This window comes from Macaca mulatta, chromosome 1, assembly GCF_049350105.2.
Source record: "Macaca mulatta isolate MMU2019108-1 chromosome 1, T2T-MMU8v2.0, whole genome shotgun sequence".
Taxonomy (NCBI): domain Eukaryota; kingdom Metazoa; phylum Chordata; class Mammalia; order Primates; family Cercopithecidae; genus Macaca; species Macaca mulatta.
Window position 1 is genome coordinate 194,004,583 of NC_133406.1, and position 15,870 is coordinate 194,020,452.

At 46.9% G+C, this 15,870-nt stretch overlaps 1 protein-coding gene across 23 annotated transcripts in view; it reads left to right on the forward strand.

Annotated features, from left to right (window-relative positions):
- Positions 1-15,870, forward strand: part of MKNK1 (MAPK interacting serine/threonine kinase 1) — a 51,877-nt gene that overhangs the window by 22,617 nt on the left and 13,390 nt on the right. For 7 of the 23 annotated variants that reach the window (XM_077958206.1, XM_077958205.1, XM_015138846.3 and 4 more), the window contains exons 3-7: positions 3,813-3,914; positions 6,522-6,619; positions 10,521-10,600; positions 12,168-12,241; positions 14,845-14,949. In XM_077958206.1, the coding sequence (XP_077814332.1) occupies positions 3,815-3,914; positions 6,522-6,619; positions 10,521-10,600; positions 12,168-12,241; positions 14,845-14,949 (457 nt within the window). In that variant the 5' untranslated portion in view covers positions 3,813-3,814. Of the gene's footprint in view, positions 1-1,197; positions 1,299-2,331; positions 2,681-3,764; positions 3,915-6,521; positions 6,620-10,520; positions 10,601-12,167; positions 12,242-14,844; positions 14,950-15,471; positions 15,595-15,870 lie in introns of all 23 variants that reach the window. The other 16 variants (XM_077958225.1, XM_077958204.1, XM_028834149.2 and 13 more) reach the window with 7 other exon arrangements.

The window sequence follows — 15,870 nt, forward strand, 5'->3', positions numbered from 1 at the left end:
GCTCAATCCTGTAGCAAGAACCAGGCTTCTGTTTAGAAAGTGAAGGACCTGGCCGGGTGCGGTGGCTCATGTCTGTAATCCCAGCACTTTGGGAGGCCAAGGCAGGTGGATCACCTGAGGTCAGGAGTTCAAGACCAGCCTGGGCAACATGGCGAAACCCCATCTCTACTAAAAAATACAAAAAATTAGACAGGCACCATGGTGGCATGCGCCTGTAGTCCCAGCTACTCGGGAGGCTGAGGCAGGAGAATCGCTTGAACCCAGGAAGTGGAGGTTGCAGTAAGTCAAAATCGTGCCACTGCACTCCAGCCTGGATGACAGAGCAAGATTCTATCTCAAAAAAAAAAAAAAAAAGAAAAGAAAGTGAAGGACCTCTTGTGTCCTAGACCCTTTTTCGAAAGGGGGTTTATCCAGGAATTAGTAGAATTCCTGAACTGGATTCATAGAACTAAGTAGCCTTACTCTGCATTGTCTGCAGGGCAAAGTTGTACCCATGTTTCTTTCAGGATGTGCACTTGGTACCTAAAGGGCCAGTGTGACATACCCCGCACCTAACAGTATGCACGTCATTTCATATCATTTCCATTTCAGTGCAATTTCTGATGGCTGCTATGTGTCTGACACTGTGCCATGATCTGTAGGAGAAACAAGTGAACAGGGGACAATCTCGGCCTTTAGGAACACAGGGGAGCACTCAAGGCCAAATAAAATCAGTGCCCTCATGGAGCTTCTCACAGGGTGTTTGGGAGCAGAGGATGGAGCACCAACTTACTAGTTCTGCTCAGTAACACCCTCCATTTGCATAACGCCTAACAGACTTCCAAAGTCTTTGTAGAAACCTTAACTCATCTGGGGTTATCAGGGAGCTGCAAAAGGGTGGGGACTATTGAGCTGGGTTTTGGTGACCAAGAAGAATTCCTAGGCCAAGGGAAGCAGGTGAGCCGAGGTGCAGCTTTACTGTGGGGGGGTCCCACTCCCTGAGGCAGCATTTATCCCGTGAGTGTGTGCCTGGTGAATTAAGGCCCCACAAACCTGCTAGTGGACTCTGTGATGAAAACAGTGTGTGGCCAGGCTCCACATGGGCAACTAGCAACGCTTTGGTGAGATTATGACACCTCTCTCTTCCCCCTTTGTAACCAGGGAAACTAAGCATGTTTCTTTCACTTCACCCATCTTCCTACATTTTTTCCTTCCTAGTTTCAGAAACAACTCTCCAAGTTCCGTTTCCAAGGAAAGTCTTAACCATTTGTCCCTTCTGGCGTACCCTCTTTCATTGAAATCCATGCAGAATATACCAGGTACTCTATCTTTGTGTGTGTGTGAAGCCATAAAATCTAATATTACGTGTGTGGCAGTGCTCTGAGGTATGCTTCTCGCACAAGAGGCTCCCTCAGCCCTGCTGTGGTAAAGACCAAGTATAAATTGTCGCTAACAGGGTTTTCTCATTAAAGTCATGTGCCTGAGTGTCCCCTGTGAATTATAATGCCTCCAGTCCTCTTGCTGCTCCTCTGCTCTGCCTGCCTTTCGGCTGTTTTGCTTGTCCTGGGGCCCTCCATCAGAGTGTGGACAGGGGAAGGAGAAAGAGCCGAAATCCAAATCTGTTTCCTCTGCACTGGGCCTGCGGTGCTGATGAGAAAATAGATGCAGACACGGGTTGCCTCTGGACTGCACTCAAGGTCAGGGCAAGAGAGAGAGACAGTGGTTCCTCCTTCTCAGCCTGCTGCCCCGATGGCCAGCACCCCCTCCCTGAGCTCCTGAAGATAAGTGACCCTGCGTTTTATTTCTGCTGAATTTCCCACTGTGTCATACATTTGGGCAGCTTTTTTCCTTTTAATTTACCTTGGTGAGGGTGGGTGTTGAGGTGCTGATTTTTTTTTTTTTTGAGACAGAATCTCGCTCTGTCACCCAGGCTGGGGTGCAATGGCGTGATCTTGGCTCACTGCAACCTCCGCATCCCAGGTTCAAGCGATTCTCCTGCCTCAGCCTCCCAAGTAGCTGGCACTGTACAGGCACCCGCCACCACGCCTGGCTAATTTTTGTATTTTTAGTAGAGACAGGGTTTCACCATGTTGGCCAGGATGGTTTCGAAGTTCTGACCTCAAGTGATCTGCCCGCATTGGCCTCCCAAAGTGCTGGGATTACAGGCGTGAGCCACGGTGCCCAGCCAGATGTTTAATTCTTTGAATTCATAGGGTGTTGCCGTCCCCAGATATATCTTGTGTTTGAAGCTCTTGGCTACGGTTATATTTTGAGATCCTCTGTGGATTTCTTTTATCCATGTGTTTATCTGTTCCCCATTCTAAACTATAATTAAAAATGTGCTGTCATCAGATCCCCAAAATGGATGGAAGAATGCGCCTAAATTGAGCTATCAGACACTTGGCTGCGTAACCGTGCTGTCTGGATTGTGGTGTTGAAAGTGCCGTCCTGTGTGCTTTCTCCTGATGGCTGGCATGTACTTGCCTCTGAGAACAGTGTATGGACCTGCCTGGGCACTAACCAGTCTTCCTAGCAGACTTGCTCTTTCTCTGGTCGTATGCCGCCGGATCCTCTGAGAAGAGAGTGGGCCTTTCCCCTCAATGGGCGAAGAGCCAGCTTCCATTTTAAAAGCTCTCAGAAAAAAAAAAGAAGGAAAAAAAAAAAAACAACACCAACAACCGAGAGCCTGTGTTTATTGAAGGTTGGTCTAAAAGTCTCTCACGTTGTATACCCCATCAGCACTCGAGTGCCTCTATTTTAGAAGGATGTAAAGGTTTAATCACCCTGGTGGGGATTTAGACCCAGAGACTTCAGAGAAATCTTATTATTTCTAACTGCAGGCAAAGAGTATTAAGGCTCCACTCTGGATCAGGGGCATGACATGTTCTATAAGTAATTTATCTTTAACAGGGAAAGGCCCATACTAGAGTGTCTTAGAAACAGGACTGTGATTGGGCACTGGTTCACTGTTCCTCCTTTTCTCTTTCCCATCTCAGTGTCCTGCTTCTTCTTTCCATCTGACCTGTTTCTGCCCAATCTGTGCAGTGTCTGAATGCCTGCCTGACAAATCCTCCCTTTAAGATGGGGAGCCAGGTGCTTGCCAATGAGAGATAATAAGGTTTTTTGCAATAAGTGACCTCATCCAGCAGCCTGGCGCAGACCTGTCAACTGCCGACTTCTGAATGGGCCTTACCTGCAGCCCTTCTGGTGGAGGAGCTATGGGAGGAGAAGATGCCGTAGGCTCCATAGGCACTCAAGTCGGTGCTCTTGGACATGAAGTAATTTGGGGCCATTTTGAACCCCAGCCCTATTGCTACCTTCACAGAGACTGTCTCCACTCCAGGCCATTTGTGCCCTGTGCGCATCCATAGCGATGTTGCTGAGCCTGTGACTCATCTGCATGGACCCCTGCTTGCAACCCCCTTCTTGCCTAGCTCCCTCGGTTTTGCCTTTCTGATGCTGAGGCTGGAGGATGTCACAGGTCATGTTCTGCCTATGGAGTCATTGTTCTGTTTGGAGAATATGGTTTGACCAGTGGCAGATCTAAATCCATGCGCTAATGAGCTTGGTTAAAGCAGGCTTCCGCTGGCTTCTTTTAATCTAGCCTGCCTGTCTGAGCTCCTTTCCACAGTTAATGATCTCCCATAATGGCTTTGCCTTTAGTTTTTCCTCCTAGGTCAAAACAAATCAATAGTCTTCACAGATATTTAAAAACCATCAGTGTAAGCCTCCTGGGTCCTCCCCCGACTACCTTTTTTTTTTTTTCCTTCTGGGTAAATTTACAGCTTGATCAGTACAGTGATGTTTCCCTTCCTTCTCCTCATATCTCCCAGAGATGGGCAGCAGCGAACCCCTTCCCATCGCAGATGGTGACAGGAGGAGGAAGAAGAAGCGGAGGGCCCGGGCCACTGACTCCTTGCCAGGAAAGTTTGAAGGTTGGTCACACAACTCCCCTATATCTGGGCCTGCAGCTCCCCAAGTATGGGAGGAGCATTCCGGGAGCCACAGATCCAGATCACAGAATGTGTCAAGTTAGAGCCGGCTGGTGGTTATCTGTGTGGTAGGGAGATAAGATGGGGATGAGGGAGTTTACACAGGGCATTACAGAAAGAGAGCGGGGATGGAAAAAGCTCTCAGATGATGCACTGGCCTCCTGTGAATGGCTCAGGTACTGCTTCCTTTTCAGGGAACAGGAAGACCTATCTATCAGTGACATTGCCTGGGGTCTTCCATCCTTTTTTCAGGTGTGATTCTTCCCTCAGCTATTCCTGGAGGGGCTGCTGAGAGATAGAACCATGTAAGAGGAAGAGAGAAATACCAAAGGCCATGGCCGCAAATGAAACTTGAGTCTCCTATAAGCAGAGAGTTTGTCTCTCAGATTATAGCTACTTATGCTGTATGTGTTTGACTACATTTTATAGAGTACATACTGTGTTCCGTAGACACGATACTGGGTCATCAGACATTTTTTGACACTCTCTATGTGCAAGGCACTAGGCTCAGTGTGGGTCCTGTTATCAATGGCCACGGGATGGGGTGAGTGGACACTTGTGCAAAGCACCAAAAGCATCAGTAGCTACTCCTAGGAGTAACATGCCCCACTTCATCTGTTTTGTTTTCTTTCATTGTGAGGTCTGAAGTAGCTTCCCCTCATGGTCCCTCCTTCCAGCCTTCCAGACACACTAGTGAATTGGCTGTTCTGCAGAGTAGTTCCAATAACAAGCACTTTATGGGTTGGGAATATGGGACCTCCAGTCACCCACCTATCCTGGTATGTGTAAAGGACTAATGCCAACGTGTCCATTGTGAGAAGCACATCATTTAAAACACTTACAAATAACAGTGTGCCATCTGCTCTTATAAACAACTGAAAGACCAAACTATGATGGAACCAAGAAAGTACTTTCAGCAGGGTTTTTTTTGTTTGCCTTTAATTCAAACAGCAGGGGTGTGTGTGTGTGTGTGTGTATGTATGTGTCGGGGATGGGGATCGGGGAGAGACAAAGATCCCAAGGGTTTTCAAATAGTTTCCTAATCAACAGCTCTTTTGCTCTTTCAGTTAACACGAGAGAGTACTTCCTGTTTTTTAAGGACAGTTTGTGCAATGACAGGACTTCTCCTGACTGAAAGTGATAAAATCTAATTCGTGGGTGCAATGTCTTCAGCTCTGGCTGTGGTTTCAATGCTAGGTGCCTCAAGAGGAAAAGGCTGAAGAGTGGAGGCTGAGTGGGGTGAGGTCAGGCAGCTAGTGCTATGATGGAGATGTGGCGTCCTTTGGAAGCGGCTCAAAGAGCTGTGCCCTTTGTAAGCTTGGGCAGGTCATCTAGATGTTCCTTTAACCCAGATCTATTACTCTGTTAGAACAGCTATGACTCAGTACCCTAAAAACCTCAAGGCATCCTTTGCATCCTACTTCTGTCTATTTCCTGTGGGTGACTTCTGGAGACTTCTCAGAAGCCTCCAATGACTTCCATTGTATGGGGTATAAAATAGAACAGTGTTTTATTTTCCTTTGTATAGCCAGTGCTTACACAGAGCTTGGCACATAATAGGTGGTCAGTAAATGAGTACATGAATATTCATTCAAATCATACCCCTTCTCTGAGGATCCTCCAGATTCTCTGAACAAATTTTTTTTTTTTTTTTTTTTTTGAGATGGAGTCTCGCTCTGTTGCCAGGCTGGAGTGCAGTGGCGCTAACTTGGCTCACTACAACCTCCACCTCTCAGCTTCAGGTGATTCTCCTGCCTCAGCCCCCCTAAGTAGCTGGGACTTTAGGCATGTGCCACTACACCCAGCTAATTTTTGTATTTTTAGTAGAGACAGGGTTTCACCACGTTGGCCAGGATGGTCTTGATCTCTTCACCTCTTGATCCGCCCACCTTGGCCTCCCAAAGTGCTGGGATTACAGGCGTGAGCCACCGTGCCCAGCCTCTCTGAACGTATTTAACCCTTTCCTCCCTCAACTTTTTTTTTTTTTTTTTACTGTACCTTGTCCCTCTGTGATAGTGTTTACCAATGCCTGGTTTATTCTGGGGTCACCTGTGTATGTGTCTGTCTTCCCCACTGGACTGCAACCCTTAGAGGAGAGGGATCATAAATATATATATTTTAGAGATGGGGTCTTGCTGTGTTTGGCCAGATTGGTTCTGAACTCCTGGCCTCAAGCAATCCTCCCGACTTGGCCTCCCAAAATGCTCAGATTACGGGTGTAAGCCCCTGCACCTGGCCTTTATTTTATTCCTTACTCTGTTATGCTGTCTGGCACATAGTAGATGTTCAGGAAGTATGTGCTGAATTGAGACCCTTTTGCTGACCTCATTTCTAAAATGAGGAACAGGATGCCTTGTACGTGGTCTTGTTGTTGAGAAAATGGGTCCTGAGGTGGTTGGGAAAGCTACTTGTCTTCCTTGTCACTGAGTGCTAGAGTCATCGGGTGCCTGTGTCGTCTGATCAGGGAAGCTGAGCCACAGAAGTTCTTCCCATCTGAGCTTGCAGTAGGGTGACTCATCTTGTTATTCCTCTCATCCATTTCACCTCTAGATATGTACAAGCTGACCTCTGAATTGCTTGGAGAGGGAGCCTATGCCAAAGTTCAAGGTGCCGTGAGCCTACAGAATGGCAAAGAGTATGCCGTCAAAGTGAGTGTCTCAGCTAAATGCCAGGCTTTACTTTGCAAATAGTCATTTCTAGCTCATCCTGAACCAAATAAATGTTATTTTCCATAAGAATGGGGGCTCTGAAGCTGTATTCACTGGATTCAAATCTTGGTTTCTCTACTTACTTACTGTGTTACCTTGGGCAAGTTACTTAACCTCTGTGTCCTTCAGTTTTCTCATCTGTAAAATGGGTGTAACACTAGAACCTATGTAGAATTGTTGTGAGGATTAAATAAGTTAATACAGGTAAAGTGCTTAGCACAATGCTTGGCTTATAGTAAGTTTCTCATTATTCTGACAAATGAAGTCAACTTCAGGGAGTGGACAATCAGATTTGGAATTAGAAGGCCTACCTGAATTTCTATTTTGACAAACTATAACTGTTTGACTTTGGGTAAGTCATCAAATGTCTGTAAGCCTCAGTTCCTACATCTCTAAATGATGATACCTTCCCTTCTGTCTCCTGAGGCAGTTATGAAGATGAAAATTAAAATATCCTGGGAGAGGTGGAAACACTTTACACGTCACAAAATGCTATACAAGTATTAGATGTTAGCATGATAGTGAGAATTAAAAACTAAGGTGACTGATTTGGTAACATCTGAATGTTATCTCAGAAAAAATAATGAAAAGAAAAAAAAACTAAAGTGACTGAGCGCTCAGTTTTGGGGCAGGAGAGGTGGCCTCTGGCCTCATTGCTGCCTTTAATTAGCTGCAAGGCCTTGGAGTGGCTCGTGTCACCCCTCTGTGCCTCCGCTTGCCCTCTCCACATGGAAGAACAGCTGGATCTTGAGCATTGGTTCTCAAAATGTGTGCCCTGGACCAGCCTCAGCATCACTTGGGAACTTGTTAGAAATAGAAGCTACCTGGCCCCACCTGAGAAGTACCAACTCAGAAACAGGGGTGGGCCCAGCAATACACATGTTAACAAACTCTCCTAGTGACTCTGACACTCACTAACCCTTGAGGACTACTGATGTAGGAAGGGCAGCTGTGAACGCTACTGTGTATTAGAAGCCCTTAGAGCTCTAACAAAGCACACAGAGATCCAGGTTTCCAGATGTAGGATAGGGCCTGGATCTCTGTGGCTTGACCAGCTTCCCCATGTGAGTCTCATAGCCACCAAAGTTTGAGGACAACTCACCTAGAGAAAGGGTCTTTTTAAATCCAAGCTGATTTCAAATCACCCACCTGAGCCACCAGGTCAAGTGCCACCTCACACTGGCAATCCCAGCCCAATGGGATCCTGAAGGAAATGTTTTCTCTTCTTTGAACCAACTTTCCACAGTCCCAGCTGCGGGTTAGAAGGGTGAGCAAGTCTGCTAAGCCACGTTCCTTCCAGCTGGAGTATTGCTTCACATGGTAACAAGAGCACTATCTCAATTTCTTTTGGGAAACAGATCAGTATAAATTACAAGTGATTTTTAAAACATATGCCTAAGTGTAAATAGAAAAATTAGGACAGGCGTGGTGGCTCACACCTGTAATCCCAGCACTTTGGGAGGCTGAGGCGGGCTGATCACCTGAGGTCAGGAGTTCAAGACCAGCCTGGCCAACATGGTGAAACCCATCTCTACTAAAAATACAAAAAATTAGCCGGGCGTGGTGCATGCCTGTAATCCCAGCTACTCGGGAGGCTGAGGCAGGAGAATCCCATGAACCCAGGAGGTAGAGGTTGCACAGTGAGCCAAGATCACACCACTGCACTCCAGCCTGGGTGACAGAGCAAGACTCTGTCTCAAAAAAAAAAAAATATATATATATATATATATATATATATATATATATATATGTAAGCTGGGCGTGGTGGCATGTGCTTCTAATTCCAGCTACCTGGGAGGCTGAGGTGGGAGGATCACTTGAGCCCAGGAGGCAAAGGGGAGCCAGGATTGCGCCACTGCACTCCACTCTGAACAACAGAGGGAGACACTGTCTCAAAAAAAAAAAATTGATATATCTGTCTAAATGTGGTAAAAACCACAAACATAAACTGATTTTCAAAGGTTTAAATACGTTTATGGATGAGAGGTTTATTTCTTCAAGGTTGGATAATGGGAGGAAAACCTGGCCCTTCCTCCACATCCCCCCGGCATCTTTGGGGCAAACACTGGACTCTGGCTTGGCAATTCCTTGGTTTCAGCAGTTCTGCCCATGTTTCTTCTCTCCTCTACTCTTTCAAAGCTCCCTAGAGATGGGCTACCTCTCCCAACACGGCTCTACAATACTTAGCTTATTACAGCTTTTCCTACAGGCACCCAACTGATCCTAGAGTCTCAGGGTTGGAATGGAATTTCAAGATAACCTAACCCTGAATTTCCTCTATGACTGCCCAGATAGTTGTCCATTTTCCACTCCCCCATCTCTAGTAGCAAGAGCTCATTACCTCCTCAGAGAAGACTGCTGTGGAAAACTTGCCTGCTAGAAAGTTCTTCATAACTTTGATCTGAAATGCTTGGGGAATGAAGTTGAATCACTTCTGTTCCCCAGCACTACACCTCTCTACCCAGAAAATGGGCCCACTGTGGTTTACAGTCAAAGACTTTTTTAGAAAAGTACAGTTGATCATGGATGTCTGTGCCACATCGTTTTGGAGAAGTCTGAAGTCTCAAGGAAGAGGATGTCATTGTGCTGCCCACTGTGCACGTTGGAGCTGTAAGGCAGGGCTAGGCTCTGCAGATTTGCCCACAGGCTCGGTGTGCAGTGGTTTGAGGCTCCAGATGGGTCCAGAGAGCTTTGCAGAGGCAGCCAGTCCCTTTGGAAACCACCCTCCCATCTGTTGGCTTATCTGTTCCTTCAGTCAGCATTTGCCAAGCATCTCAGGTAAAGGTGTGGAGGGGGAGCAGCCCACGGTGTCACAGGAGAGACAAAGCCTCCAGGTCCTCGAAGAAGTTAGAGCATCTGAGCACGTGTGGAATAGCAAGGGCTTCGGAGTCAGCTCTGGACTGAGGGCAAATGTTTCATACCTCCCTATCTTTTGATGTTGTCATAAAGGTCAACTGAGATTGTGTTAATGAATTATTATTATTGTTATTTATTTATTTATTTATTTATTTTGAGATGGAGTCTCACTCTGTTACTCAGGCTGGAGTGCAATGGCACAATCTCGGCTCACTGCAACTTCCACCTCCCTAGTTCAAGTGATTCTCCTGCCTCAGCCTCCTGAGTAACTGGGATTACAAGCACCCACCACCATGTCCAGCTAATTTTTTTGTATTTTTAGTAGAGACGGGGTTTCACCGTGTTGGCCAGGCTGGTCTAGAACTCCTGACCTCAGGTGATCCACCCACCTCGGCCTCCCAAAGTGCTGGGATTACAGGCATGAGCCTCCGCACCCGGCCATAAATAAATCATTTAACACAGTGTCTGCCAAAGAGTAAGTTCTCAGAAGAGGAAGAGCCTACTTCTGCCAGGGGGATCATGGAGGCAGCCTCTGAGCTGGGTGTCAAAGCTTTAGCTCCTCCCCATGGTGTCCTCCATCAGCCTTTCTCCCTCCAGCATGAGAAGATCCTTCAGTAGACGCAGTAAATGCTTACCCTTAAGGCGGATAAGAGATGCCCACAGGAGGAGGAGCTGAGTAAGGTAGCTCTTTGTCTAGCCGGCTGCCTCAGTCTCCCCTGGGCAGCTGGGGGCGGCAGCCTCATTCACTTCCTTGGTGTTGTGCTTGGCCAGAGTGGAACGGGCTCAGCTGGGCTGGAAAGCCCTGAGGCCAGTCTGCTGCTTTGCCAACAGAGCCACAGTGCTGGTGTCACCATGGCCTAGGCCAGACTTCTGCTGGACACTGGATTTGGCCTGAGGATGGCCTTGCATTCTCCCAGAGGGCTCCTGCCAGGGGGCTGTTTTGAAGTCAGGCGGGTGTACATGACAGATTTTATTCTTCCCACAGATCATTGAAAAACAAGCAGGGCACAGTCGAAGTAGGGTGTTTCGAGAGGTGGAGACGCTGTATCAGTGTCAGGGAAACAAGTGAGTATCGTGTGATTCTCGCTGCTTCGCTGGGGGGACGCTTGGCCACAGAAGCGGAGGCTATTTCTTACTATCTCCTGACCCCAGCATTTAGCTCTCCTGTCCCCACAAGGCAGGTACCTCCTTCCACCTTTCAGTATTAGGGAGAGAAAGGAAAAGCAGCAGTAACATCTAAGGAGCTGTTGGGTCTTCTGAAATACTGTAAATAATCAGCAGTTCGGGCAAGTTAGAAGAACGAACCATCTGAATCAGTGGTTGTTGGGGGGAAATGGGGTTTTCTTTCTTTTGGTACCTGTGGAAACTAGGTTGACTGAGTGTTGACTGAGTGTTGCCTGGTAGAAATCTTTAAGGACTTGCCCTTAATACCAAGATGAGGAGAACTGTTAAGAATATTTGCTGCAGTTTCTACTCCCAGAATATTTACGTATGTGCAGATACCACTAAGATTCTGGAACCTTATCTAGCACTCCTTCTAGATAGCTGGGTCCAGGTCATCTCTAGCCTCAGTTCATTCTGCCCACCACCAGCTCCAAATGAGCAGCTCTCCCAGCGTGGCTTTAAATCAGGGTCACCTCTAAGACTCCACTTCCCCCTCTCTCCCTCCATGGCAGGGTCAGCAGGGAGCCAGTGGCCTGGTATTGATGGCTTTGTCATTAAGCTTGGAGGATGGGGGCTGCTGTTGATTTAACTCCAGGCACTGCCTTCACAATCTTCTTTCAAATGAGGCCATTTTGCCCATCTTATTTGGACGCCTTCACACTAGTAAAAGCCTGGTATCTCCCAAAGTAGTCAGCATTTTTTTTATGAGGGACAGATTTTTATTTTCAGCCCTGCAGCTTCTTAGTTCAGCATTAGAGACTCTACTTGGTTTATTTTATTCTTTAAAAGAAAAAAAGCCCCCAACACCTCCAATATCCAGGCTGGTGGCTTCCCTACTGAGTTACAAGACGACCTTGTTGGCGGAGCACTGAAATACTCGGGCAGACAGAGAGTGCTCACCGGGGAAGGCCACAAGTGCTACGGTGGCCGGGAACGCGGCCGTTTCATTAAGCAGCGCTTAGCAGTTAGGGTCTAGCGGTGCCCACGTTAGGCCCCAAGTCTATTTGACAGATGTTTCCATTTTCTCCAGGCAATGTAAATACTGCCCCGTGATTTATGGGCAAGAGGGAGGGCAAGTAATTATTTGCTGCTTGCCTCCAGGACACACACCTACTATTCAGTGTTATTAGCCGCAATTGCTTCCAGTCGGCTGCAGATTTTATTCAGTTTAATGTGACCGGGACTTTTTTATAACTCTACCTAGTGGGTTTTAGGGCTGGGGTTTGACAGCACAGACTTGGTGAAAACACCAGAGACTAAACATTATGGAAAGATAAGGTGACCTGAATCTTGCTAACACCATTGGCTGCTTCCACACGCGGGTCTTTAATAAGCATTCTGATTTCAAGTTGATTTCTGCCCCACTGCCAGGTGTTGTATATTTTTTTCATTGTATATTTGTAAGTAGACTTTAATATATAATACCATTTCCCCCCTTTTCCCTCTCCTCCTATTTTCCCTATTTAAGGAACATTTTGGAGCTGATTGAGTTCTTTGAAGATGACACAAGGTTTTACTTGGTCTTTGAGAAATTGCAAGGAGGTACTTACCGTTGAGTATGTGTGTGGACTTCTGATTAAGACCCAGGGTGGTGATCATCCATCATGAATCCCAGAGACTTCCAAAACGAGTCAAGCTAATAAAAAGGATGAAGGACTTAAAAACTGCCCTTGATTTGGGAGAAGGGAGGCCGGAGGGAAGGATGATAATTAGCATTTTGCAGAGCTTAGAATGTCACCTGTGTGGGTATTTTATAAATGCCTTTTCATTATAATAGGAGTCATATATAGATACACTTAGTCATCGATTTATCAATCCCATTTTGACATGTTCACTATTTAACTACATTAATTATGGGGTGGAAGCTCTCAAATACATTGTGAAGTCTAGAAAGGCTAAAACAGAGGAGAGGAGGGTCCTATTGTTTGGGACACAGACCCAGGATAGAAGGGAAGCCTGAGAATGTGCCATCCTTCAGATAGAAAGATGCCATCACACACAATCACTGGGGTGTATACTTAAGTTGCTTTTCTGACATAATGAGGTGGGGCAGAGAAGCCCTTTCCCTTCCCAGCACTCCCCCAATCTTAGGGCACACTTGCAAGGATGTCTGGAGCTGCATGGAGGGCCACATGAAGGGACTTGGTGGCTGAGGGAGCATGCTTTAGAAACCAACACAGCTATGGCTTAAGTCTCGCTCCATCACTTACCAGCCATATGTGATCCTGGGCAAGTCACTTAACCTTTTCCAAACAATATCCCCTTCTATAAAATAGAGATATTGATAGCACCTACCTCACTGGGTTGCTATGAATATTAAACGAGATAATTCATGTGAAATGCTTAGCACAGTGTCTGGTAGGCACCGAGGGCCCAATAAATGTTGGCTGCTAATATTATTAAAACAATTTGGTATGCTGGAGGCTGTCTTAGAATTATGTAGAGTAGACCAGGTGTGGTGGCTCACACCTGTAATCCCAGCACCTTGGGATGCCAAGGCGGGCAGATCACTTGAGGTCAGGAGTTCAATACCAGCCTGGCCAACATGGTGAAACCCGTCTCTACTAAAAATACAAAAATTAGCTGGGCGTGCTGGCACATGCCTATAATCCCAGCTACTCAGGAGGCTGAGGCAGGAGAATCGCTTGAACCTGGGAGGCAGAGGTTGCAGTGAGCCGAGATCACACCGCTGCACTCCAACCTGGGCAACAGCGCGAGACTCCGTCTCAAAAAAAAGAAAAAGAATGTAGAGCATTACTCTCTGCTTTTCCTTTTAGCAAATTTGAAAACGAGGCTCACTATAGCAGAGCAAGCTAGGACCTAGTCAGGAGCCGGTTTTCTGGGAATGTTCCCTAGCACATTGGGATCCGTTGTTTGATCTGGCAAATGAACAGTCTTTGGCAGTTCTTCCCCTTCTCTCATGCTCTCCCCATCCCCCCCAAAAAAAACAGTAGACACGTGCCATCTTTAGGACACAGAGATAATACCTGCAGCCCAGAAATACTGGCTTCTAGTAGTAAACGTAGACCACATGAAGCCAAGCCGCATGTTCCTGCCTGTGTCTGCCCCTGCACCACCCAACAACACATGACTGACTGTAAAGTACATGTTTGAAATGCTGCATGCAGATGGGATCCTCCGTCGCCCTATCAGTAAACTTAATGTAGCTTATTGAGGCCAGACCCAGTGTGGTTGGCTCAAGAGAGTCCATCCCTGCAGCAGTCAGACCACAAGTCCTGCTGGGGGCTGTTTGCACAGACTCGGAAGCCTAACTGCCCTGGGCCTAAGTCCTGGCGTCACCCCTTACTGGTGCATAATCTTGGGCACGTTCCTCGACCGTTTTTCTTTTTGGCTTCAGGATCCCCCTCTGTAAAACGAGGATAAGTATACTACCCATTTTGTCCAATTGTGAGAATAAGACAGTTTATTTCAAGAGTATTCCATAGCACATGGCACTAGTAACTACTCAGTAAATGTTAGCCATTGCCAACAAAACAATAATAAATGGGAACACTCAGGAGGAAAACCCATTTTTTCCCCCTTTTCCCAGGCCTTTACATGTCTGGCAAGGGTGTGGCATTTCCATTTGAAAGTTTGTGCTCTTGTTTGGATCAGAGATCAGATGCAGGGGAGAAAATGCTGCTACAGAGAGTCCCCCTCAGCTCCAAGTGCCTTCAGTTTTATTCCTTTTGATTGCAGAAGCCAAATCAGCCCCAGCATTGTTAATATTTTTTGGCTCTCGCTTCTGAGCTCCTCATAGACAGGTACAGAAGAGAGCAGTGCAGTTTTGTTTAACAGACATACAAGCTGGTACCTCCTCTGTGCCAGGCCCCACACTTGGAGCTGGACAGGTAGTGATGAATAAGCGATGAATCCCCATGTCCCCACGCCAAGTTTTCCAAACTTGGGAAAACATGGCCTCTAAGAAGTTATACGGCCAGGTGCAGTGGCTCACGCCTGTAATCCCAGCAGTGTGGGAGGCTGAGGCGGGCGGATCCCTTGGTCAGGAGTTCGAGAGTGAGCCGAGATTGCACCACTGCACTCCAGCCTGGGTGACAGAGCGAGACTTCGTCTCAAAAAAAAAAAAGAAGTTATACTTACTAGAGCCCAAAAAGGCATTCTTCTGTGTCCCCTCTGCTCCCCAGGTTCCATCTTAGCCCACATCCAGAAGCAAAAGCACTTCAATGAGCGAGAAGCCAGCCGAGTGGTGCGGGACGTTGCTGCTGCCCTTGACTTCCTGCATACCAAAGGTGAACCCAGCCTTTGCCTTGGTGGGTGGGTTGGGCTGGCCAGCCTGTAGGTACCAAGGGAGGTGGTAGGCCAGGCAGAGGGCTGGTGCAGGAGATGGTGTGGCTGGAAGGCAGCTTGAGGTTTGAACATGCTCACCCATGGGAGTTGGGGGAGAAACAGTCCAAGATGGCTCCGAGGCTTCTGCTGCGAACGGTGGGTGGGTGGTAGAGCTGCTGAGCAGCATAGGGATACAGGAGAAAGAGCAGGGAGGAGAAAGCATAAATTTCACATTGAACAGGGTATGTGTGACTGTGTGTGGATGATGTTTCTTTTCTTAGATTCTTACCATGTGAGGAATATAAAGCTCATACACAATATGACCTTCTTAATGTGAATATCTTGGTGTTATTCTTTCTAGTCTTTTAAAATACATCACCTCTGTCTCTTTTCAAAATTGGCACGATAGGATATACATAGTTTAATATATATTGTTCACAGTAAATGAAAAATATATTTTTCTTTTTCGTTTTTTTCTTTTTTAGACAAGGTCTCAGTCTGTCACCTAGGCTGGAGTGCAGGGGCGCCATCAGGGCTCACTGCAGCCCCAGCCTCCCTGGGCTCCAGTAATCCTCCCACCTCAGCCTCCCAAGTAGCTGGGACTACAGGTGTGTGCCACCACGACCAGCTAATTTTTGTATTTTTTTTTAGAGATGGAGTTTCCCTATGTTGCCCAGGCTGGTCTCAAACTCCTGGGCTCAAGCAGTCCTCCTGCCTCAACCTCCCAAATTGCTGGGATTACAGGTGTGAGTCACGGTGCCTATCTTATACTTTTCTATTAACATGTACATTTGAGGTATCTGTTGAAGAGCACATTGGTAACTCACAGGTTACTAGATTTGATTTACACTTCAGGTTACAGTCCCTTTCCTATGACTGATTAT